Source organism: Puccinia triticina, chromosome 7A (genome assembly GCF_026914185.1).
Source record: "Puccinia triticina chromosome 7A, complete sequence".
NCBI lineage: Eukaryota > Fungi > Basidiomycota > Pucciniomycetes > Pucciniales > Pucciniaceae > Puccinia > Puccinia triticina.
The window spans coordinates 2,318,403-2,341,597 of record NC_070564.1 but is presented as its reverse complement, the minus strand read 5'-3'; the positions used below and the strand labels follow the sequence as shown (position 1 = coordinate 2,341,597).

The 23,195-nt window shown below is 48.1% G+C and overlaps 5 protein-coding genes across 5 annotated transcripts; 3 read left to right on the top strand and 2 right to left on the bottom strand.

Annotated features, from left to right (window-relative positions):
• Positions 1-270: 270 nt before the first annotated feature.
• Positions 271-624, top strand: PtA15_7A276 (uncharacterized protein; the record flags this gene model as incomplete). The annotated part of the gene is made up of 3 exons (XM_053170866.1): positions 271-275; positions 381-495; positions 574-624. 3 exons carry the CDS (start codon positions 271-273, stop codon positions 622-624), a joined length of 171 nt encoding a protein of 56 aa, XP_053022105.1.
• A 2,827-nt stretch (positions 625-3,451) lies between these two features.
• Positions 3,452-4,283, bottom strand: PtA15_7A275 (uncharacterized protein; the record flags this gene model as incomplete). The annotated part of the gene is made up of 4 exons (XM_053170865.1): positions 3,452-3,558; positions 3,658-3,786; positions 3,857-3,917; positions 3,990-4,283. The coding sequence occupies 4 exons, from the start codon at positions 4,281-4,283 to the stop codon at positions 3,452-3,454; spliced, it is 591 nt and encodes a 196-aa protein (XP_053022104.1).
• A 460-nt stretch (positions 4,284-4,743) lies between these two features.
• Positions 4,744-5,578, top strand: PtA15_7A274 (uncharacterized protein; the record flags this gene model as incomplete). Its single annotated transcript, XM_053170864.1, has 5 exons — positions 4,744-4,746; positions 4,835-4,889; positions 4,970-5,016; positions 5,104-5,360; positions 5,422-5,578. 5 exons carry the CDS (start codon positions 4,744-4,746, stop codon positions 5,576-5,578), a joined length of 519 nt encoding a protein of 172 aa, XP_053022103.1.
• A 7,338-nt stretch (positions 5,579-12,916) lies between these two features.
• Positions 12,917-13,273, top strand: PtA15_7A273 (uncharacterized protein; the record flags this gene model as incomplete). Its single annotated transcript, XM_053170863.1, has 1 exon — positions 12,917-13,273. One exon carries the CDS (start codon positions 12,917-12,919, stop codon positions 13,271-13,273), a length of 357 nt encoding a protein of 118 aa, XP_053022102.1.
• A 7,608-nt stretch (positions 13,274-20,881) lies between these two features.
• Positions 20,882-23,195, bottom strand: PtA15_7A272 (uncharacterized protein; the record flags this gene model as incomplete). Its single annotated transcript, XM_053170862.1, has 2 exons — positions 20,882-21,034; positions 22,965-23,195. 2 exons carry the CDS (start codon positions 23,193-23,195, stop codon positions 20,882-20,884), a joined length of 384 nt encoding a protein of 127 aa, XP_053022101.1.

The following is a 23,195-nucleotide window of genomic DNA, read 5'->3' as shown; positions in this document are numbered from 1 at the left end:
CCTGGGGCCGGTTTGCTGACAAACGCGCTTGACCCGGTGGGAACAGTGGCAAGCTCCAGGCTAACCCCAAAAAAAGGGCAGAGGGGGCCAAGACAAAGTCCGCCCATCAGAGGGACACGTCACCCTTGGCCCTCATCCATCCACCCGCCTCATTTTTTCTAAGTCGGCTCATTGGATCACCGCCACCCTCCATCTCCCCCACCCTACTCTTCTCTTTCCCACAGAAAACGCTCAGTGCCGAAGATGAATCAAAAGCTTTCGTGTGCCACGATGCAGTGTGTGGGAAGCCATACAAAGAGTGCGTATTCACCGAGATTCACCGCCTCCAAGCCCCTTCCGATCGATCGCGTGTCTCTGACCTGCTGTTGTGTGTGGTGCAGTATCAACGGATTACGATACCATTACCAGCACACGGGGCCGCATGGCCGGACGGGTCTCCACCTGCTCTCCCTCGGCCACCACCCCTCCGGCCCCGCCCTCAACCTCTCCTCTCTCGTTGGCACCAACAACCACCCTCATCGCCACCCTCTGCTCACCAGCAGCACCGCCAGTAGCTGCATCAGCAGCAGCCAGGACGGCGGGAGCATCGACGGCCTGGCTTCCACCGACTCCATGGACGATTAACTTCTCCCCTAACACCTCACAAAACCCTGCCGCTTCTCAACTCTCGTCTATTTATGTCTATCGCTCTCGGCCTGCCCCCGCACCCGGGAACCCCCACCACTTGTTGTCCACCACCACCATCCACCACCCCAAAAAAAGCCATGCGCACCCAACCAAACACACCCTTAATTTAAACATCCAAAAAAAACACGGCCTTGTCGGTTCCCGGACCGGCGCCTGTTGTCCTTGCACCCTCTCTACTGCATCCACAAAAAAAGCCCACTTCCGGCCCAAAAGAAGGCGCCCGCCGACCCCGACTGTTTTGGGCGGCTCGACCGTACTTACATATATCTTGGGGCTCAATGTCCAGCCCGCGTCCGTCTCTTTCCTTCTTCATCTGATATTCCGCGCCGCCAGGGGGCCCCGGCCCTCGCGTATCTCCATCGTCGGGCGTCGTTAGTTTCCTTCTTCTTCATTATGTGTACTTGTGTCTCGCCGTCGCTTTCATCCCCCTCCCTCCAGCCCTCGCTACTTCTTTCCTGATTCCCTCCTGTCACACACACACATATACACACAAACCACCACTCCACGTCCGAGTTGTCAAGCGAGGCCTTGGGCAGCTCGATTGTCGCTGTCTCCAACTAATGGTTTGCACCCGCTGAATCCCTGCTCAAGCCTCTCTTTTCATTATCTCTCCTTCCCTCCCTAGCATGTATTCAGAAAAAGAAAAGATTAAAAAAACAATAAAAGATCAAAAAAAAAAACCAATATATAAAAAAACGATTTAAAATGCAATAAAATACAAAAAAAGTGCCCTGGTGGCCGTTAAACCAAAACTGAAAGTGCCCGTGAGTAATGTGATCGGCCGGCAAATTGCTGGTGGTGTGTGGTTGAATGGTGGTCGAACGGTGGGCAAGCGGCCCTGACCGCTTTTGTAGGGGGGCTCGGGTTGGACGGCGTGTTGCCGGACGGGTCGATGTGCCCTTACATTTGCCAGCGGGTTGTCCGCTTGCGCATTGGCGGGGGTGAGACTACACTCAGTGGTTCCACATCGCCGCCAATCCGGCCAAAGTTTGGCCGTCAATTTGACGGTTCCCCCCCAGCCAGTGTTGACCGTTCGCATGCCGGCCTCCCGTCAACCATCAAGCGGACCGCCGAACTTGACGGCACCCCCGCCAATGCGCAAGCGGACAACCCGCTGGCAAATGTAAGGGCACATCGACCCGTCCGGCAACACGCCGTCCAACCCAAGCCCCCCTACAAAAGCGGTCAGGGCCGTTTACCCACTGTTTGACCACAAAAAGCCCTCGTTCTCCGATAGCTTTTGGCACACCTCTTGGGCCAACTCACAAGACACACTCAATTAGGTTTTAGGGCCACCTGGGCACTTTTTTTGTTTTTTTATTGCATGGTACAGTGTTTTTTGGTTTTGTTTTTCATCTCTTTTTTTCTTCGTTTGGTCTGCTTTTATGGCTGGCTAGAGAAGAGAAGAGGGGAGAGAGGAAGAGAGGGAATTTATCTACCAGAGCTTTGACACTCCGGGTCTCGTCTCGCAACTTGATCTCGGCAGGTGTCGGCTTACGTTTGGACTGCCGCCTTTCACTTGGTACACTGGAATGACGTCGGTCGACGCTCGAGCTTGTTGACAAGGCGCCTCCGGATGCAGAGTAGCTGGGCGAGGCGATGGAGACGGCCAATGAGGAGTTAGTCAAATGATGAAAATGAGGAAGATCATCAGTCGACGGGTTGACAGGCTGCTCAATTCAAGCCTCTTTCATTCTTTTTCCCATCAGGAGATGCCAGGTGTCAGCCTTTGCAATTTGGTGAGCCCCTCTTCCCATTGAACTAGAACTTACCAGTTCTGCCAAGTTCGTGGGCTTTGAAGGCCTTTCTACCTTCGGGCGCGCCGATCGGAGCACGTTGCTTGTGAGATACGGAATGAGAGGATAAAGTTGAAGGTCTGGCTGAGGTTGTGGGTTGGTGAGGGTGGGGGAGATGGAGGGTGAAGTGTCCTCCGATGAGGGGACTTGGGAAAAAATGAGGAGTGCGGATGGGTGAGCCCTGAGGGCCAAGGCCCCAAGGGTGATGTATCTCCGATAAGCGGAGTTGTCTTGGGCCCCTTTTGGGTTAGGGCTGTTCTGACAGCATTTTGTGTTCCAGCTGGCGGGTGTCTGGTCAACCATGTTCGTCGGCAAACCGACCCCAGGCAAGTTACATATGTTAAACTTGCCTGGAGTCAAGTGCCGGCGGTTCGGCTGTTAATTCGGCTGGCAGTTTGACGGCTGACGGGAGGCCGTTAGGTGAGCGGTCAATCTGACTGTCACTTGGCTCTGACGGCAGTTTTGACGGCCGAAACCCTAATCCGTGCAACTGCCGTGTAAGTGACAAATGTGACTTTTTCTTTTCCCCGCATCAACGGGTTTACTTTTGTTAAGGGTTTCACCATCTTGAACATGGCCTTCTCTATTCCTCTATGGTTTAAAGTTAAGATCGGGATCGCTTTCTTGTTTCATTTTCCAGTTCTATCAGAAGGCTACTTCAGACTAGCACTCAGTTTACATCGTATATCAACCAGAAAAAAGAAAAAAAGGCTTTTCATTTTCCTCTTTTTGATTTTCTTTTTCATCCTTCAACTTATTTTCAGACGGAAAGCGTTTTGCCATTGTTTTTTTTGCTCCAGGATTTAAGGGAGAAACGCGTTGGTCATCCAAATCATTGGATTACCTCCTGACAACCTTGCAAAAAGATCATAGCAGTTTAACATCCTTACATTACAGTTTTTTTGCCCCCGTCCTGAAAGAAACGAGCGCCGACAGCGACAGAACTTTCAACCAGTCTTCAAATTCTTCTACTGGAAAGATTGTCCACCGTGGAAGCCGGGAGGGGGAGCTTGACCGGGAGGGCCGAAGCCTGGGGGCGCATTACCCATGAAAGGTGGGCCCCTTGGATTGAAACCTGCAGATAACCAAAAATGAAAATAGGAACGAAAACGGAACCCATCAGTTACAATCAAGTCAAAATAGTCAAAGGCACGATTGATGTTATGAGAAAGACCTGGTGGGGGTGGCATGCCCATGCCAGGTGGTGGCATTCCCATGCCAGGTGGAGGCATGCCAGGAGGCGGACCACCTGGACGAGGGAAAGACATTGGTTGTCCTCGCATCATTGGGGGTGGGGCACCGGCTGTTAAAACAAGACAACTTTGTTATGATCATCCCTCTGAAGAAAAAAGCCGATGTACAGGGTGCCTTACGCGGTGGGGCAAGACCAACTCCACGTCCAGCGGGAACGCCAGCTCCTCGACCAGGGGCGATCTAAGGACGGAGACAAGAATATTTAATCAACGTGTTCCCCACGATTCGCGTTCCATCTCCGCAGAAACCCACCGTCGGTCCTTTCTCGTCGGCAACTGCTGGCGGAGGGCCTTCGACGCTGAGACTGACGATAGTTTCTCCCCGAAGGATAACCAAGCCGAGTGCCCTCTTCATCTCTAGTTCTTCATTCTCGTCGGCATTTGAATTGGCTGGAAGACCTTTCTTCTTCTTCTGTTTGATGAATCGAAACTCTTCGCAATCAGCTAGGACTAGGTTGAGATGTCGATCGAATGCTAGCATCTGTCCGGTCAAAGTTCGCGAGTCATTCAGGGTCACTCGTAGCCGATAGTTGATGAGAGCAAGCATCTTGCTTTGTTTGGGCGCCTGTCAGTCATCGATCGGTCACACATTCCAATCGAGAAAGATATCAGTTCGTGATTCCGAATTTTAGCTGTCGACTGAGACGACGAGAAAGATGCAAAAGCCACAGACCATCGTGAAGGGTGTTGAATGGGTTAAGTTGACCAAGCGAGACGTTGATGCTTGATGATCGGGGCAGCCACGTTACCTGGCTGCGGGGGTCGCGCGACCGGCCGGCGCGGACTGAGCACTGGCGCCACCTGCGCACGGCGCGGGTTGTAAATAGATACATGAACCCCCAAAAAGTCTTCTAGGGGGGCACGCCTTGGGGCACTGAAACCTAACCCTACGCTGGTGAGACCACCCCCATAGCCAAACCGCTCGGCGGCCCGGCAGGCAGCTCCGTTAGACTGGCACGAGCACACCCGACCAGCACCTCAAGACACGACGAGTTCGGCCAACGAAGATGGTAAATTCCCTCTCGAGCTCCCATGGCCCGCCCCACATTTCCATCAATAATATGCCTCTGACTGACTTCGACCGCCGTTGGTATCCAGGCTGACACCAAGACAAACCCCATGCGCGAGCTCCGGATCGAAAAGCTGGTCATCAGTGAGCCACAGCTTGTCAAACCCAGGCACGCAGGACAAATAGTTTTACTCATTCAAGTTTTCCCCTCCTTGCGCCGAAAGACATCTCGGTCGGTGAATCTGGTGATCGTCTCACCCGAGCTTCCAAGGTATTAAATCATTCATAGCAAATCCAAAAGGTGCTGTTTCATGATTTTTGACTGCCTTATGGATAACTTCTTTGCACATCGACATAGGTCTTGGAACAACTCACCGGACAAACCCCGGTCACTTCCAAGGCTCGTTACACTGTCCGTCACTTCGGAATCCGAAGGAACGAGAAGATCGCCTGCCATGTGACCATCCGTGGACCCAAGGCCGAAGAAATCCTGGAGCGTGGCCTCAAGGTCAAGGAGTACGAACTCCGCAAGCGAAACTTCTCCGAGACCGGTAACTTCGGCTTCGGTATCACTGAACACATCGACTTGGGCATCAAATACGACCCCGGAATTGGGTACGCGAAACCCTTCCTGGTTATCTATCCTGAGACTGATGATCTCATGCCTAGTAATTAGTATTTTCGGTATGGACTTCTTCGTCGTCATGGGCCGACCTGGCTACCGAGTTTCTCGACGAAAGCACGCCACCAACCGTGTAGGCTTTAAGCACCGTGTCAAGAAGGAGGAGACTATGACATGGTTCCGATCACGTTTCGATGGTATGCTCGTCTAAACTGCCTCTCCAACAAACTCCGCACAATACTGATAGCCTCCATAACCGCAGGTATCCTTTCACGATGAGCTGTATAATGCAAATGATGATAATATGGGGCCGGAGTAGGGAAGCAGCTCGCCAGTGAATGGTCAATCTACTCGGTAGCTCTTGTTAGATCTCGGCTCCATGTCCAAAAGGGGGCTCATCTTCATGTTCCATTTCTACCCCAGATAAGGGTAGCCTCCGCTTTAGGCTTCTAGTTGTAGTATTTCATTCCCTACCCCCATGGAATACATTCCGCACTGTTCCTGAACCCTATCTTGACACAGTCTCCCCCCAGGAGTTTTTTTTTGGGCTTAGTTGTCAAGGCAAGATGAATGGTTGAGTCCGCTGGTGGATCTTGAGGGCTGTGCCAGGTGGTGCCGAGTTGAATATAAAAAGAGGTGTCAGCTTTCTTGCTTGTGTCTCCCAGGGCGGTCTCTGCTGCTGTACTTCCAGTCGTCCTCAACCCCCTCCGCTGTTGCACTTGCGCAGTTTGAGGGGCTAAACTCGTTGGCCCCCCTTTGGATAATGCCTTCAATGCGGCGCGCTGGGGGCCATCCACCCACTATTTTAAACCCTGCTAGACAGGGATGGATAGTGGGTCCAGTTTGTGGTGTTTGTATTTGGTCCTAAGAAGGCTTATTTTTGTGATTTGCTTTTTTTTGAGAGGGGGAACCCTTGCATTTTTTTTTGTGATTTGTTTAATTTGTAGGGGGAACCCTTGATCTTTGTTTCTGTGTTTCTCTGTCTTTAATAAACTTGGATAAGATATTACCTCTCTTGATCAAATGTTACTAGACACATATAACCAAGTTGTACAGATTCTAACTAAGCAATAAATCTTAGTCGTCTGAAATCTTTCAATCACCATTATAAAAATGGGGTGATAGAACGTTTCAACAGGACTATCGCTGACACGGGCAGGACAATCCTGATTGACAGTCCTCTGGGCAAGGAATTCTGGCCGTACGCTGTTCTTTGGGCGGCTTGTTCTCAATCAGTTGCCAAACAAGGCGTGTGGAGACGTCACACCCTATGAAGCTCTTTTTCAACAGAAGCCACAGTACAACAGTTTTTGAGTTTTTGGAAGTACAGCTTACATTCACATTCCGCCGGAAAAATGCAAGAAGCCAGACAAGCAAGCAGTCAGAGGTCTCGTCATTGCGCATCTAGAACAAAGTAAGGGGTGGCTGTTCTACATCCCAGAAACTTAGAAGTTTTTGACTTCAGCCATGGTTTGATTTCCGGCGGATCTGTCAGATGTCCCAGTGGCGCCCAGGGACTCGAAGCAGACCAAAGAGAAATCTACGACATCAGAGGTACAAGCATCAAAACTCTCTGTTGACTACATAATGAACCTTCTGCAGTTAGGCAACTTCTCACAGGAAATTGAATTCACCAACCAGGAGCTTATAGTTGATAAGATCCTGGATCTATGTCAATTTTATGCCATCTTGGTGCCAAAATCTTTCAAACAAGCTATGAACTTGCCGGATAAAGAAGCCTGGTTGAAAGCTATAGCAATTAAATTGAGCAATCTGGAACAGATGCGGGTTTGGATCCTTCAACTGAAGCCACAAGACAAGAAAGCTTTAGGGGGGCGCTGGGTTTTTGCAACAAAACCGGAGGCAAATGGCAACGGTCTACGTTTCAAGGCAAGATATGTTGCAAAGGGTTTCACTCAGATCAAAGGGGAGGATTTCAACACCACTTTTGCACCAACGGCGACTTTTGTCTCATTACGTCTCCTTCTTGTGGTTGCGGCAGCACATGGATGGCCGGTTCAGAGCTTTGATCTCGTGGCGGCTTACCTCAACTCACTACCAAGATGGATGAATTTGTGATGTTGTATATTGATCAATATAGCGTATATTGATCAATTTATATTGATCAATATAGCGTATATTGATCAATTTATATTGATCAATATAGCATATATTGATCAATTTATATTGATCAATATAGCATATATTGATCAATTTATATTGATCAATATAGCGTATATTGATCAATTTATATTGATCAATTTTTTTTATTCCTCTGGATACATTTGTCTGTGTTCCATGTCTCCTTAATACTCTTCTATAATCTCTCTCCTTCCCCCTGCATTTGCTTCAAGCCACAGGAATTTTTTTTTTTTTGCCTGATAACATTCATAAATTTCTACATACACCATTCAATTCTTCATGAAAAAAAAAATTGCAAGTTTCAGGATTAATCCAGGGTGGCTGAGGGGTCTCAATTTTTTCTTTCTTTTTTTTACTTCAACAATTGATGTTATCAGAAGTCTCCAAATCTACTTTTTTTCAAAAAAGGAAAAACATTGACCCCTGACCTCTCTCATGATACCATCCTGCACACATTGTTAATTTGGTTGGTTTAACTTCCTCAAGATATTGCATATCCAAGTTTATTAAAGCCTTGGAATCACAAAACAAAAATTCAAGGGTTTCCCCTACAAATCTCCAAAAATCACAAAAAAAAAATCAAGGGTTTCCCCTCCACAACTTCCAGAAAAAAAAACTTAAAGGGTTTCCCCTCTACAAATGCCAAAAAAAAAACAAAAAAAACAATGAAAACCAAAAACAAAACAATAATCTGCACCAACATCAGCAAGCTGATGCACCGTGGCCCACCATCCATCCCTGTCTAGCAGGGTTAAAAAATGGTGAGAGGATGACCCCCAGCGCGCCGCATTGAAGGCATTATGCAAAGGGGGGGCCACCGAGTAGAGCCCCTCAAACTGCGCAAGTGCAACAGCGGAGGGGGTGAGGACAAACCACACGCTGGAATTACAGCGGCAGAGGACGTCCTGGGGATTAATCAAACCCATAATGACCGGCTTTTATATCCAACTCTGGTTAGCCTTGCCCTTCCCCTCGCCTCCGCCTATCGTTGAAGACCATCTGCAACCGCCCCACCGCTACTGTATGTTTGACCTGCATGGCACTGACTATGTACATGTACATCAAACCCTGACAGCAGATCGTGTCACAGTGAGGCGTATGTACTCACTCATCATCATCTTGCTCTACGAGACCCTTGGTCCAATGGTAGTGAAGTAAATCTTTACTTGGAAGGTGACTGCCACCGGGGAAGTCACCAAAGCCCAAGCACACCTAACTCGTTGCTGGTAGCTACCACTCAACACTGCCTGCCCCTCACCGTGTCTCCACCGCCTCGCCTGTGGCCAGTCGCTATTTCCACCATTCATTCAGCCTTTCTTCCTGCCCAGCTAAGGCCTCCCATATGTACATATCACCTTGGCGATAACACTCAGCGCCCCCATCCGAATACCATGACAAGCTCTCCTGAATATCGCGCGAAAAAATCAAAACAGTTGGCCACTGCGTTCCCCATCCAGTATTGCCAATGAAGGGTCCAGCGGTTCTCATCCGCGTTTGTGTGGCCATGGGGGGTGGCCAAGCCCTGAACTGTCAAAGTATTCCAGCTTGTTATGCAACCTCATCAATCTTGTCTTTGTGAATTCTGTCTTCCAAAAACAAACGCTGATTTCTATGTTTTTGGGGTTTGATAGATAGTCGAATTACTTGTTGTCACCACCCTGCTCATCACCAAACAACACTGCTGATGAGGTCGCTACAACATTCATGTTCCAGATGCGAGCGGCACCGGCCTCATGCCTCTTGGCTCCGTACGTCTCTCCCTGCCCCGACCTGCTTGATGTCTTTGGTCAGCCACCATGACCCTTTCAAACCAGCTGACGCTTACCAACCTTTACTAACCCGCACAGTGCAAAAATTCCCCGATTTGATCTACACCATGATCTACACCACAGGAGAACGCCGAGTTCAGCTTGTCCGTCGTTTTTGCCGGTAATATGACCCTCCCCAACCTCCGCTAAACTTTGATGGTGGCCGCCCTTGTGCTGTTGAGGTTTGCAGCCAGTATGTCGGCCAGTCAACAAACGCTGCCGCATGTCCGACGCCAGCAGGGGCAGGCCGTCGACAGTGTCTCAGCAACTCTTCAAGGTCCTGTGATTATGTTTTTGTGCAGCCAAGATCAGGCCGTCGGCAAACAGCCGTCGAACCACCCGTACAGCGGTCATGTGATGGGTGCGTGAGATCATGAACGTGCATGACCTCAGCCGTGAGAGCCCAGTCTTGAGACACTTGGCACATTATAAATTGCACCCATTAAGATGTGCCCGCAAGCAGGCATCCAATCAAACTGTGGAGCTCGGGATTGAACCCACACCTGCGACGGGTCAGGACTCCCAGTCGCTGTGCGTGCCAACTCGGCCACAGGCAAATCCCTTTGTACTGAGCGCCATGTGTCACAACCGGTGTAACCTGCTCAAGATGGGCCAATCCATTTTTTTGCAAAGTCATTTCTTGTCAAAAAAAAGCATGTTCATTTTTTTTCTCGAGCTCTCAAAGGAACACATGAGCTCTGAGATGAGTGGGAAAAACTGTGCTGGGCCGGGAGGCCTCGACGGCAAGCCGGCGGCAAAAACCGATCATGAGATCATCCCGACCCGGGTGAGCCTTGGCGAGACAGCTTCCGGGTTAGTTTGACAGCCCTGCCAGCTCAAGTCTCCAGCGAGTGGCTGGAGGTGCAGGTTTCCCAGGGTTTTCTTGAGTTGCAGCCATCATGCTATCAGATGTTTAGGAACAACTCTCACCCATCTGAAAGCGCGATGGGGCAGCTGACAGACAGCCCAAGGTAGGTCCAGCCACAGAGTGGCTGCCCGGCAACAGACCGGCAGACTGAACGTCGCGAGACCCCAACGATGTGCTGCCCTACATCCGCACGGCAGCCCGACAGGGTGGCATCTGTCGTCGGATTGTCGGTCCGAGGGAGCCCAGGACAAGGTCAGCGATTGGGCGGCGGACAGTCAGCCCAAGGTGGGTCGAGCCATCGACTGTCCGCACGGCAACAGACCGGGAGACCTGCGATGGATCGACCAGGGTCATGCCACCGAGTGTCCGCCCGGCAACAGAGCGGTAGGCCTGCGATGGATCAACCATGGTCCTGCCGCCGCGCTGGAGTCTTGGCCACTGTTCATTAGAGATTGGTGTATGTTGTCACCCATTGACAAGAGGAGAGCTGGCCTCCAGCCTTGATTCCTTGGGGCAGAGACCATCCATCTTGCACAGTAAGGCCAGGTCCTGTCTGATGCTCCCATCAGAACCTCCTGATGGCACCAGAAAATCTTACACTGTTTTCTTTGCCCAAAAATCATCAGGCAAAGTTTTCTAGACTTTCTCCTGTCTCAAAAATCCTCAGTTATTTACAAATAAATTTCTCTTTTGAACACAAGAATGCTGCAGTGATACTGGGCGCTCAGCTGGAGGGTGATCCTTGATAAGGTCCAGGGAGGGTTTTCAAGTTTGAATCTTATCTGAAAGGCCAGGTTGAAGGATGTGGCCAAACATTTACTGGAGCTTAAGCATAGGGTTTGCAGCGGCGAAGCCGCCTTGGCCTCTAGTTTGTAAACTAATTTCAAAAAGGCCTTCTATGCATGTAGCACTTCAAGTATGACTAGAGGCCAAGGCGGCTTTGGGGGCCTCTAAAAATTTTGATAACCATCAGTCAAAAGGATTCCCACCCTGGGATGAGATATTGTGGCAAAAACACCAAGAAACTACCAAAGTAGTGATATTTGGGAACTGATCAGACTGTAGCTGCTACATTTGGGGGTTGTGTGGTCATTAAAGGTACATAATGAATTTTTGGGGGCCTCTCAACATTTTGGTAACCATATGGCAGAAGGATTCCCACGCTGGGATGAGACATAGTGGCAGAAACACCAAGAAACTACCAAAGTAGTGATATTTGGGAACTGATCAGACTGTAGCTGCTGCATAACAGATGTGAACCCAAATACAATATTTCTGGATTTTATATGCAGAACAATTTTCGGATGAAAATTTTATGTGGAAATATCCAAGTATATTAAAGTCTCAGGTTTGTAGAAAAAAAATTCAAGGGTTCTCCCTACAATTTGCCAAAATGCAAAAAAAAGATTAAAGGTTCTGCCTTTTATAAAACATGCTCCAAAAGGCCGTGAGTTGGCACCCAAACAGACTAAATAAATAAAAAAGCGCCCACAAAAGCCCCAAAGAACCCCCCCAGCCACCTAGCCCAGCAAGCTGACACACCGTGGCCCAACGCCCATCCCTGTCTAGCAGGGTTAGAAAGTGTTGGGAAGAGGACCCCCAGCCCTAAAGCACAAGGGGAGCCCCCAAATATCCCCCGCTGGGCTGCGCAATTGCAACAGCGGACGGGGGTGAGACGACCCAGGGGCTGGAATTACAGCTCGTGAGTCGTCTGAAGTAAACCTACTCCTAAATCAACCCCCCTTTTATAGTCAACTCCCTAGCTCGCACCCAACAATAACCACCTCAAACCACGACCCCCCACATCACCTGCTACCGCGGTCCTGATTCAGACAAGCGTTGCCCCACCAACCGCCAGAACGCCATCACCCTCCAATCGCCACTGGCCCCCGCCGCCGTTACCGTTCAGACGACCGCGGCCTCACCTACACCGCGGGGCGAATTCAAAAAGGCCGTGGCGCCACAATTGCGCGGCCGTATTCTTCAGTCCCCACGACGCCACAAGGACTACAATTTGCGCCACCATGGCGAAGAGGTGACCCATGATGAGGTGGCGCCACAACGGTCGCCTCCTGGGCGCCACGGCCGTCTGGGCGGCACCGAGTCGCCGGCGAGACCATTGAATGACTCAGCGTCACAGGGGCGGCCCCGGGGTCGCCCACCTTGCGCCCCCATCCAAGGCGGCTGTGAGACCATCACGCCCCGGAGACTTCATGGCTGTCCGCCGCCGCGGCGTCCCGGAAGCGACCCCCGGCGGCCACCAAGATGCACTCAGGCCACGCCCCCAAGACACCATGGCTGCCTGTGCCTGTGGCAGCCCGGAGGCGACACCTGGCGGCCACCATGCTGCCCTCGGGCCCTAGAGAGCCTGGGCTAAAGTGATGGCTCACTGGGATCCGGCCATGCCGGCCGTCATTGCTTACCCCTCCAGGAGTTATTATGACTGATGGTGAAGCCATCTCGGTCACATTATACATGGGGCTGTTACAATGACCCCATGTTTCATGTTCCAGCCCAGAGGAGCAATCTGATCCAAGCCACGGACGCCCCTCCCCCCCCCCCCCCGCAAAAGCGTGGCTGCATTCATAACCAACCCAATCGTATCATGGAGGAGGGCAACCAGCGCATCGAGACAGATGGTAAGGTTGCATCAGTGAATCACACTACCAGTCGTCCTCACGCCCTTTCGGCTGGCGCCGTGGGCGACCTGCATCCCCCATCGTCGTGCACGATGTCGCAGCAGCTGGCGCCCGGCGGCCAGCCAGGCCCCACATGGCCAGCTCACCCGCGCCCTTGGCCCCGCCCTCTATCGGGCCCGCCTACGTCCTACCCAACGGGACTAAGCCAGGCATCAGGCGGCAAGGCAAGCGTTGATGGGAAGCCAATTGGTCAGCCCAGAGGCCGCCCAAATGATACCCTAACCGACGACCCCCAGGCCCTGGGAGAGCTGCCCGCCACCCGCCCCCAAGAGGTCAGAGCCCATGTCATCATGCGGCCAGCCACCCGCCATGCAGGCATCATCCGAACGACCTCAGCGGGCGTGCGCCCGTCGTGGATTTGCCACATGCCTCTGCGTTGCAAGTTCTAGGTGTCGCCCAATGGCTGTATGGGGGGCGCCTGACCTGTACCACATATGAACGGTGGGTGGCGACGCCCAGCCTACATGTGGCAAAATCACGCCATGCAGGCGTAAATCTATTGCAGAGGCAGCCGGGCGCCACGGAGGACGATTGGTGGGCGACCCACTTGTCCCGGTGTGTAAATAACCGGCATCGCTGCCGCCTCTTGTTGGAAGGACTGGTGATGCCCGAGTAACCTGAGCCGAGTCCGGGTTGTCAATCCCATGCAGCTTCATCCAATGGCGCAGCGTGCTCAAAAGTCTTCCCCGCGGGCTAAATTTCATCGAGAGGGGCATTGGTCCGGATGATGAATCATCACACCTGCCCCAAAACTCACCAAGCGGAAACCACTTGTCAAGATCTGCGGGATCAAAACTGTAAAGGCAGCTGTTCACGCAGCCGGAATTGCTAGGTTTGAGCCATTGTTTTAAGGTGATCACTCAAAAAATTGGACGGCCTTGTCACCTTGCCAGTCTTATTCCGTATTAAAACTTAACCCAAGGTGAGCATAATTATGATAAATTGGATAAGACAACTTAAACAATTGGTGTTGGCTAATGAAGCTCACATAAATCGGCCTTAACTATAAGGCGGAAGGCTCCTGACAAAATAATTTTAACCCCGATTTTTCATTGAGGCAGGCTTGCCAGGACGGGAAGAGTCTCACCCAACGGCAAAGATGAAGTACAGCCTCTCCACTTTATACAACTTTCCTCTTGACTCAAGCTTGTCGTTGGCGCTTACGCTTTATGGATTCACATTTGAATGATCATGTTTAAATTCCTACAGTCCGCCAACCGTTCAAGCAACAGTAAAATAAACAGAAACACAATCAACACGCGCGCAAGCAATTCTCCATGTGGGGCCGGAGGTAGTGGGGTGATAAATTGTATTTATGAAAAATCCCTACGCGACGTGGTCAATTATAGCGTTCCTGGAACTCTCTGGTTGTCCGCGGACAAGTGCAGTGGCTGCGGTTCAGTTCACTGGAAAGACAAGGTGGGGGTTGGTGGCGGGCATCAAGGCTTGCATCAGGATAGATTGTGCTTGCAGAAGACCCAGGCTGTGATAGGCTTGGCTCACGCTTGATTTCATAACTATGGGGGTGGAGTCAATGTTTTACTTGATATGAAGGATAAAGGTTAGGTCCCCCTGGGCTCTTATTTGTAGCGTGTATTGACATGTGTCAAATAAATAGAAGCAATTAAGGTCAAGACTTTGCCCTGGTTGGTTGAATGGTGGTCCACTGGCATCTTCGGGGGCAGGGTTGGGTAGTCCAAAGATGGTGCGCAAGGTTTGACAGATGGTTTCTTGTTCATGTGCTGGAAGATGAACTGGCTGCAACCAAGTGTATGAGCTTGGCTTGGCCTGTGTTATTGATAGCTCAATCATATTCTGATAGCCTGGATTGGGAAGGAAAATAGTTGTGTGATTATTGGGCATATTTTTAGTCAAATATATTTACAAGAATGTTAATTATTGCAGGAGGATTGACAAAATAATTTGCAGGATTTGTGGTTGAAAGTATGTGTCATTGCGGCTTTCTGTGGATGTGGGGTACTCTTGGTATCATCCTAGGTTGACCATCAGGGTGACTGGGTTCTAGCAATGTAAATAAAAATTCAGGTCATGTCAATGGTCTGGGTGATGTACAAGCGCCTGCCTGCTGGGTTGATGCTGAGGGCGTCCCTGCAGCGTCGAAGCCGCTTGGCCTCTAGTTCCTCATTAATCTGTGGTTGATAACAAAAGTAGATAAAAAAAAGAACCTGACAAAAATATGCTAAACCATGGTAAACTAATTTCAAAAAGGCCTTCTATGCATGTTGCACTTCAAGTATGATGTGCAATATCTTCAGGAAGTTCAATCAACCAAATTAAAAATGTTTGCAGGATGGTATCATGAGAGAGGTCAGGGGTCAATGTTTTTCCTTTTTTGGAAAAAAGTAGATTTGGAGACTTCTGTTAACATCAATTGTTGAAGTAAAAAAAAAAAGAAACAAACTTTGAGACCCCTTAGCCACCCTGGATTAATCCTAAAAATTGCAATGTCTTTTTTTCATGAAGAATTGAATGGTGTATGTAGAAATTTATGAATGTTATCAGGCAAAAAAAAAAAAAAAAATCCTGTGGCTTGAAGCTAACACAGGGGGAAGGAGAGAGATTTTTGAAGAGTATTAAGGAGAAATGGAACACAGACAAAGGTTATATCAAGAGGAATAAAAAAAATGATCAATATAAATTGATCAATATATGCTATATTGATCAATATGCGACATCACAAACTCATCCATCTTGGTAGTGATTCTCCCATAGACAAAGAGGTGTGGGTCAAACCTCCTGAAGGTATGAAGACTCCGCCCGGGCACGCCTTCCTGCTAAATAAGGCGCTGTATGGAACTAGGCAGGCTTCCCGGTGTTGGTGGCTGCACCTCATGGACAAGTTTGGATACTCGCCCTTGCAATACGACAACAGCCTCTACGTCCTCCAACATCCCAATGAGAACAGAGTGGTTTGGCTCCATGTAGATGATGGTGTTGTGACAGCTTCCAGCCTGGCACTTCTCAAGAGACTAGAAGGCGATCTGAAGGACATTCTCAAGATCAAGTGGTCTGACAGACTTGACTCAATTGTAGGGCTGAATGTTTCCCGCTCAGAAAAAGGCTTTCAACTTTTTCAACTGGAATTGGTCAACGGCATTCTGGAAGAGCACTGGGATGGAGTCAGGACAGCAACTACTCCGCTTCCTGTGTGTTTCAATGCGGTCACGGATGAAAATGGAGTAACAGCGGACTTGGGAAAGTTTCTCTCTGTCATAGGGTCCCTCAGCTACTTGGCAGTGGGGACACGACCTGACATCTGCCATGCGGTGAATTTCTTGGCCCGCTTTGCAGCCAAACCAGGTGTCAACCACTGGAAAGGAGTGAGACACCTGTTAAATTATGTGGCTGGCAGCAGAGATCTACAGCTCTCTTTATTCCTGAGTACTGACAGTAAACCTTTGAAGACATTCGCAGATGCCTTGTGGGGTGGAGAATTCTCCAGATTGTCATATGGGGTCCTAATTACCTTTCTCAACTGCCCTGTTCTGTGGATTTCGCGTAGGCAGCAGTCGGTAGCTTCCTTGACTTGCCACGCGGAATACATGGCACTCGGGGCAGCTACCAGGCAGACATTGTGGGTTCGCCATCTCCTGCGCGCTGTCCTGAAAAAGGATTTTGTAGGTTTCCTTTTCTGTGACAACCAATCTGCTATAAAATTTTCCACTGACAATGTGTTGAATAAGAGGACGCGTCATACTGATCAAGATTTTTATATTACTAATGAATCACTATTTCAGAAGAAAGCACAGCTGGAATGGGTGTGCACAAGAGACCAGCTTGCTGACATCTTCACCAAGTGCATGCCCCCAGGTAGTTTTGCAGATTTAAGGCGAAGGATAATGGATTGTTAATGTCTAGATATTTTTTCCAAAAGCTTTATCATGTTTTTTTTTTCTTTCTTTTGCTTTTTACTGTTTTTCTTGTTTTCTGTATCTTGTTATACCGGGTCTGCAGCGAGAGGGGGGGTGTTGTAGCCCAGAGTGGCTACGCGCTCTGAGACTCGCCGCAGTCGCGGTATCACTCCCATCCCGGACCTGAGTCCGGGCTGAGTTTTGATGGAATGGAACTATCATCTTGTTCCCAAACCTTGTGTCCCATTCTGGTCACTTCACAAACCAGTATCTAACTGAGATCCAACAAAATCTATAACTGAGTTCAGAGATGGCACTTGCACACAAGTGCTGAGCAAACTCCCATGGTGTGAGGATGAGAAAAATAGTAGAAAGAAGGGGACAGCTTAAGCCATGCCAGAAATGTAAAGGGAGTTGAAAAATTGACTCCCAAGAATTAATAAATCCACTCCCAAAAGTCTTTTATGTTGCGCAGACCACCTCAGGACGTCTTTCCCCGGTCCGCGGGACCAAATTTTGACCCGCGCGCATTTTGGGAGTCGGAAAATTAATTCTGCTATCCAGAATGGGAGTTGGAATTTTAATTTCACAAAAAAATGTCGGAAAATAAAGAAAAATTTATACCTCTAGTGTGGGGCACCTAAAGCCCCCCAAAATTTTACAGCGGCCATAAAGCACTCTGAATAGCACCTGATGAGCTTCACAGCATTGGCACACCCCAGGAAAGGGGTGTGCCACTGTGGGTCTAATTTGGTGGATTTCCTACTAAGGAAATCCCCCAAAGCCCCCCAAAATTTCACAGTGGGAATATAAGCCTCTAAAAGGCAAATGGTGAAATTCTTGGCCGTAGGAAACCCCAGGAAAGGGATGTGCTACTGTGGGTCTAATTTGGCCAATTTCCTACTAAGGAAATCTGCCAAAGCCTTTGCCACAGTGCCCCAAAGTGCACCAAAGTTTTGGATCATGAAATAAAATACTCTTTACCCAAATGAATAGCTGCAATGCAGTAGAACACCAGCATAAAATAGTTTTGAGGCAGCTGGGGCTTTTGGTCATATCTGCTACTAATTGCCTCCGCGACAGATAATAGTGCCTCCGCCACAGTTGATAGTGCCTCCGCCACAGTTGATAGTGCCTCCGCCACAGTTGATAGTGCCTCCGCCACAGTTGATAGCGCCTCTGCAAGAGTTAATAGTGCCTCCATGAAAGTTAATAGTGCCTCTGCCACAGTTAATAGTGCCTCTGCCACAGTTAATAGTGCCTCTGCCACAGTTAATAGTGCCTCCGCCATGGTTAATAGTGCCTCCGCCACAGTTATAAATAGTGCCTCCGCCACAGTTAATAGTGCCTCCGCCACAGTTATTAGTCCCTCTGCCACAGTTAATAGTTCCTCTGCCACAGTTATGTGGCAGAAGCATTATTAACCGTGGCAGAGGGACTAATAACTGTGGTATTAACTGTGGCGGAGGCACTATTAACTGTGGCGGAGGCACTATTAACTGTGGCGGAGGCACTATTAACTGTGGCGGAGGCACTATTAACTGTGGCGGAGGCACTATTAACTGTGGCGGAGGCACTATTAACTGTGGCGGAGGCACTATTAACTGTGGCGGAGGCACTATTAACTGTGGCGGAGGCACTATTAACTGTGGCGGAGGCACTATTAACTGTGGTTGAGGCACTATTAACTTTCATGGAGGCACTATTTGTCGGAATACTGCTTCTGATGCGCAAAACGCCAAGAGGCGCAGGGGAGAAACTGACTTCGATGCACTGCCTCGTAAGCCAGTCAGTTTCATCCCTCCAGACAACAAGCCACAGCTAACCCCATCGTCTCGTTGCCTCTACAACAGGTGAAACGTGCAACAAGTCCCCGAGGGCGCAGAAATTGGCACAAGAACTTAGCAACACCAGGGCAGCTCCAGGATCCGGATTCCCAACCCTGTTAGTATTTAAGGAGCAGCTGAAGCTAGGAGTCGGTTCATCAGACTAATCATCATCTGACTTCCATAGCTCGCTTTCCCAAAGAATAACAAACAGCCCCAACAGTCTCACTACTCGCATCAGTCAATCGACCAACGAGTAAGCTCTTCCAAATCTCAGTTGTGTAGATGGTCAAGCGCACAGACGCTGACATAGGTGTTTTGCAATTCCAGTCTTAACAGGACCAGTCTGCCTTTATCCTAATTGAAACCGTCAACGCCAGTGCGCAGAACAAAAGAGGTATTTAGCCTTCATCCAGTCGTATCAACAATCACACCATCATGCTAACATGATGTGCGAATTGCATCTTCAGTTTCAACTCTCACCGTGTTCTTAGCCGATCCCATATTCTTCCATCCTCTCTTCATCATCAAGACTCTTTGTCTCCTTCTCTTATTTCATCCACTAGACTCAGAAGTACGGCTAAGTTGCCTGCTCTTAGGTGAATAAGATGTTTCACTCCAAGCTGTTAACAATCAATTGTAAATAGTCTTCGATCTAACATGAAAAAAATAAATCTTAGTTGTCCATAATTTTATACTATTAACTCTTGTAGAGGCGCTATCAACTGTGGCAGAGGCACTATTATCTGTTGCGGAGGCAATTAGTAGCAGATATGACCAAAAGCCCCAGCTGCCTCAAAATTATTTTATGCTGGTGTTCTACTGCATTGCAGTAGACCAATTGGGTAAAGATTATTTTATTTCATGATCCAAAACTTTGGTGCACTTTGGGGAACTGTGGCAAAGGCTTTGGCGGATTTCCTTAGTAGGAAATTGGCCAAATTAGACCCACAGTAGCACACCCCTTTCCTGGGATTTCCTACGGCCAAGAAGTTCACCATTTGCCTTTCAGAGGATTATATTCCCACTGTGAAATTTTGGGGGGCTTTGGATCACTGTAGCTAAGGCTTTGGGGGATTTCCTTAGTAGGAAATCCACCAAATTAGACCCACAGTAGCACACCCCTTTCCTGGGGTGTGCCGATGCTGTGAAGCTCATCAGGTGCTATTCAGAGTGCTTTATGGCCGCTGTAAAATTTTGGGGGGCTTTAGGTGCCCCACACTATGAAAAAACTCAGGAAAGTGCTGTCAGTTGACATGCAGCACAGCTGAGTTCATTCCTAGATGAGACCAGGCCCATACAAATGAATCCCAGGGTGGTACACCCTGGAAAGTTTGGAATTTCCTCAGCTTAAGTCCATAGTGCAAAATGCACTAGACTGAGGTACAGGAAGCTTGGTCTGAGGTGCACAGACTCAGTCCTGAGGCAAATGCTCAGCTGCCCCTGAACAACGCTGAAAAAGATACAATACAATACAGTATTGCCCAATACTTTTGTATTGTATTGCTTTTCAGATATATTGTATATTCAGGAAATGTATTGTATTGGTAAATCAGATACAATGTATCTGTTCTGAATGTATTGTATCTGAGTCCCAATACAATACTGAGAGGGTCCCACAGGTATCTATTTTTGCGGGTATTATTTCTAATTAAATATCACCTTTTTTGTGTTTGATGAGGGGAGGAAGTTACATGGTGAGGGAGAAATACAAATAGAGTATTTGAGTGTATCAATACTGCTTAAATAAGCCTCTATTGAGCTCAGCAATATGACTAGATAGAACAAGAGAAATTAAAAAAAAATGGGATAGGGAACATTCACCCCTTCAAGTGATCAGGGATACCTTTCTCTTCTTCATGAGCCTTGTTTTTGGCAGCCTGGGTGATGACACTCTGTGCAGCTTTGAAAGCGCCATCGGGCTCAACTTGTTGAACCAACCACTGGTGTGAGCTTACACACCTTTCAATTGTCTTTGCGGCTAGACTTCCTTGATCGTAACCACAAGTATCTGCTGCTGCTGAAAAACACCTCTCCACGCTGGCAGAGGTGGCCGAACACGCCAGGTAGTCCCTAGCCAGAAGCGCTAAGACTGGGAATTCTTCCGCATGATCCTTTCAAAAGAAAAAAATTAAAACCTCATAATAACTCACATGAAGCACAAGAGAAAGAACACATACCTTCCATCCCAAGCACTCACTAGCTTTAGAAGAAGGGAGCTTGTGCTGACCCCCAATATAAATAGTGAGCTCTTCTTCCAATGGTGCCTTGACTTCTTCAAAAAGTAGTCAATGTCCACTCAATTCATGTTGCTTGATTTAGATTTATTTCCGACGGGTGTGGTGTGTTCCTCCAGCGAGGTTGAAGAAGCCGCAATAACTTGAGCTTTCCTGGTGTTGAAGAGTCCGGGGATTAAATCGTGGGCATACTTGTAGTGACTGGGAAACATGACCTGGAATATCAAGAGGCGGAAACTGGGATTGATTTGGTTAGCATGGCCAAAAGCATCTTCTTGAATTCCGGTTCAGTCAACATGGTGATGTTCTTCTTGATGAACGTCATGATATGCTGGTACTCGGATATCATCAAGTACACTGAGGAGTTGTTGCCTTCCATCTTCTTGGTGAAATAGTAGAACTCCTGCGCAAAATAATCACAAAACACTTGGTCTTTAGTGGAAATAAAATGGACATGGTGAAGAAATTATTGGCGGACTTACACCTATAATTTTGTTTAATTGATTGACGACTTCCCACTCATCTCGACTTATCTGAGTGTTGTTATAGTAGTTCTTTCCCCCCTCTACTTCCTGTCAATCTTTTTTGTTTTCAATAAGTTTTTGAATGATTGTCCGAGCTCAATACTCTCGATTGCGGCTCTGGAACTTTATGTTCCAGCAAATACCATACCCAGCAATGAGGCTGGGTCCATTGATCTCCAGTTTTTTTGACCATGTGTTGTACTCCGCGCGTTTTGCTGCTGAGGATGTAATTCTCTGAATAACAAAGTCAACCTAAATAGGATTATTTGAGATTAGTAACAATTGATTTTTGTTGTATATCAGAAAAAATCAAAATTATGCAGTGATTAATCTACCTTTTTTAAGATTGCATCAAGTGGATTTTTCCCTTCTTCAGGTTCTTCCCAGGAATCCGGATCATCACTATTGATCTCATTGATAACCTCATCTTTGTTTATCTCATGCCCAACTTGATCTTTGTCTTGCGCTCCTAAAATAACATCTTTGACGGTAAACTGCAGATCCTCTTTGATCTCTTCCGATTCTTCAAGGACTGGTGTAAGTCCAGGGATAAATCCGAGTGTTTCAACTTGACAAGGCACTAATCCCTTTGATGATAGTTGAACCGCCTTAAGACCTGCATTGAGGATGAGTGCTATTTTGTGGCAAAAACAGCGAATGTGGTTCTCGGAAAGGTTTGGATTGATGCCAGTATTCTTAATCATGAGCCGGTCAACCTCGGATGCCATTGTAAAGTTGTTTGATCCCAAGTCGGTGGTCTGGGCCAATATGTATTGGAATAAACAGAATATTGTGTTATTTCATCTTATGAAAGAATGAAAAGTAAAACAACCCATCTTTTCTTGGAGTTTTGATTTCTTTAGGATGTTTGCAAATGGGATCGGTAAGAGCTTTCCCTTGTGGCTGGATGCAATGTATTTCATACCAAGATGTGATATTTTGAATGTCCAATTGTGGGTGATGTAGCCAACCAATATCCCAAGGAATGCATGGTGATTGCCTCGAGTTGTCCAGACATCATGGATCAACAAAATTTTAGAGCTGAGTTGCTAGAAAATAAAATTTGCACAAGATCAGCTGTACAGTTGAAAATCAAAACATGTGAAACAAGTTACCAACCTGTAAGTTTAAAATTACTTGACTCTGCAAGTTGAGATAGAGTCAATGGGCCTCAGTGGCTGCCCAAATTTGCAAATAAATTTTGATACTGTGTTGGACATAATTGAAAGTTACACTTAGTAAAAGTTGTCAAAGCGGCTCCACGGCAGAGAGAACCAAATCAGCCATATGACTAAGAGCTGATTGAATATTTGGTTGTCAAAAGTGGCATGCTAAAGAGAGCCCCGGACGTTGCCTTGGTTCCGGTGATCGTCTTTTTCTTTTATTTCTTGCTTGCTCAGCGGTAATTTACACCCTGCCTTGATGGCTTCTGATTGGCCTGGACAGTGTGCGCGCGCAGAATTTCTGTCGCAATGCTTGTAGAGGTTTGAGTTTGTCCCAAGACCCTTCTTGTAAACGCTTGAGCACCACTTGCAAGTGAACATCAGTTCCTCTCCCTAATAAAGGAGGAATTAATCGTGAGTACATTCATTTAAAAATTTGATTAGAAAGAAAAACTTACTGTATCAGTTGGTTTGGCATGAAATGGGGCCTTGAAGTAATCTCGGATCGTATCAAATGGAGATGTTTTCTTCTTGGTTGGTTTCTGGACCTTTGAGTTTTCTGCATCTGAGTCTTGAGTATGATTGATGATAGCATCCACTTCTTCGTAATTGTCCTCCGCATTTAATTTGATGCCTGTTTTCTTTTTCTTGCGCTGCGAATTCTTCTGGTTTTGACGAGGATGGTACAT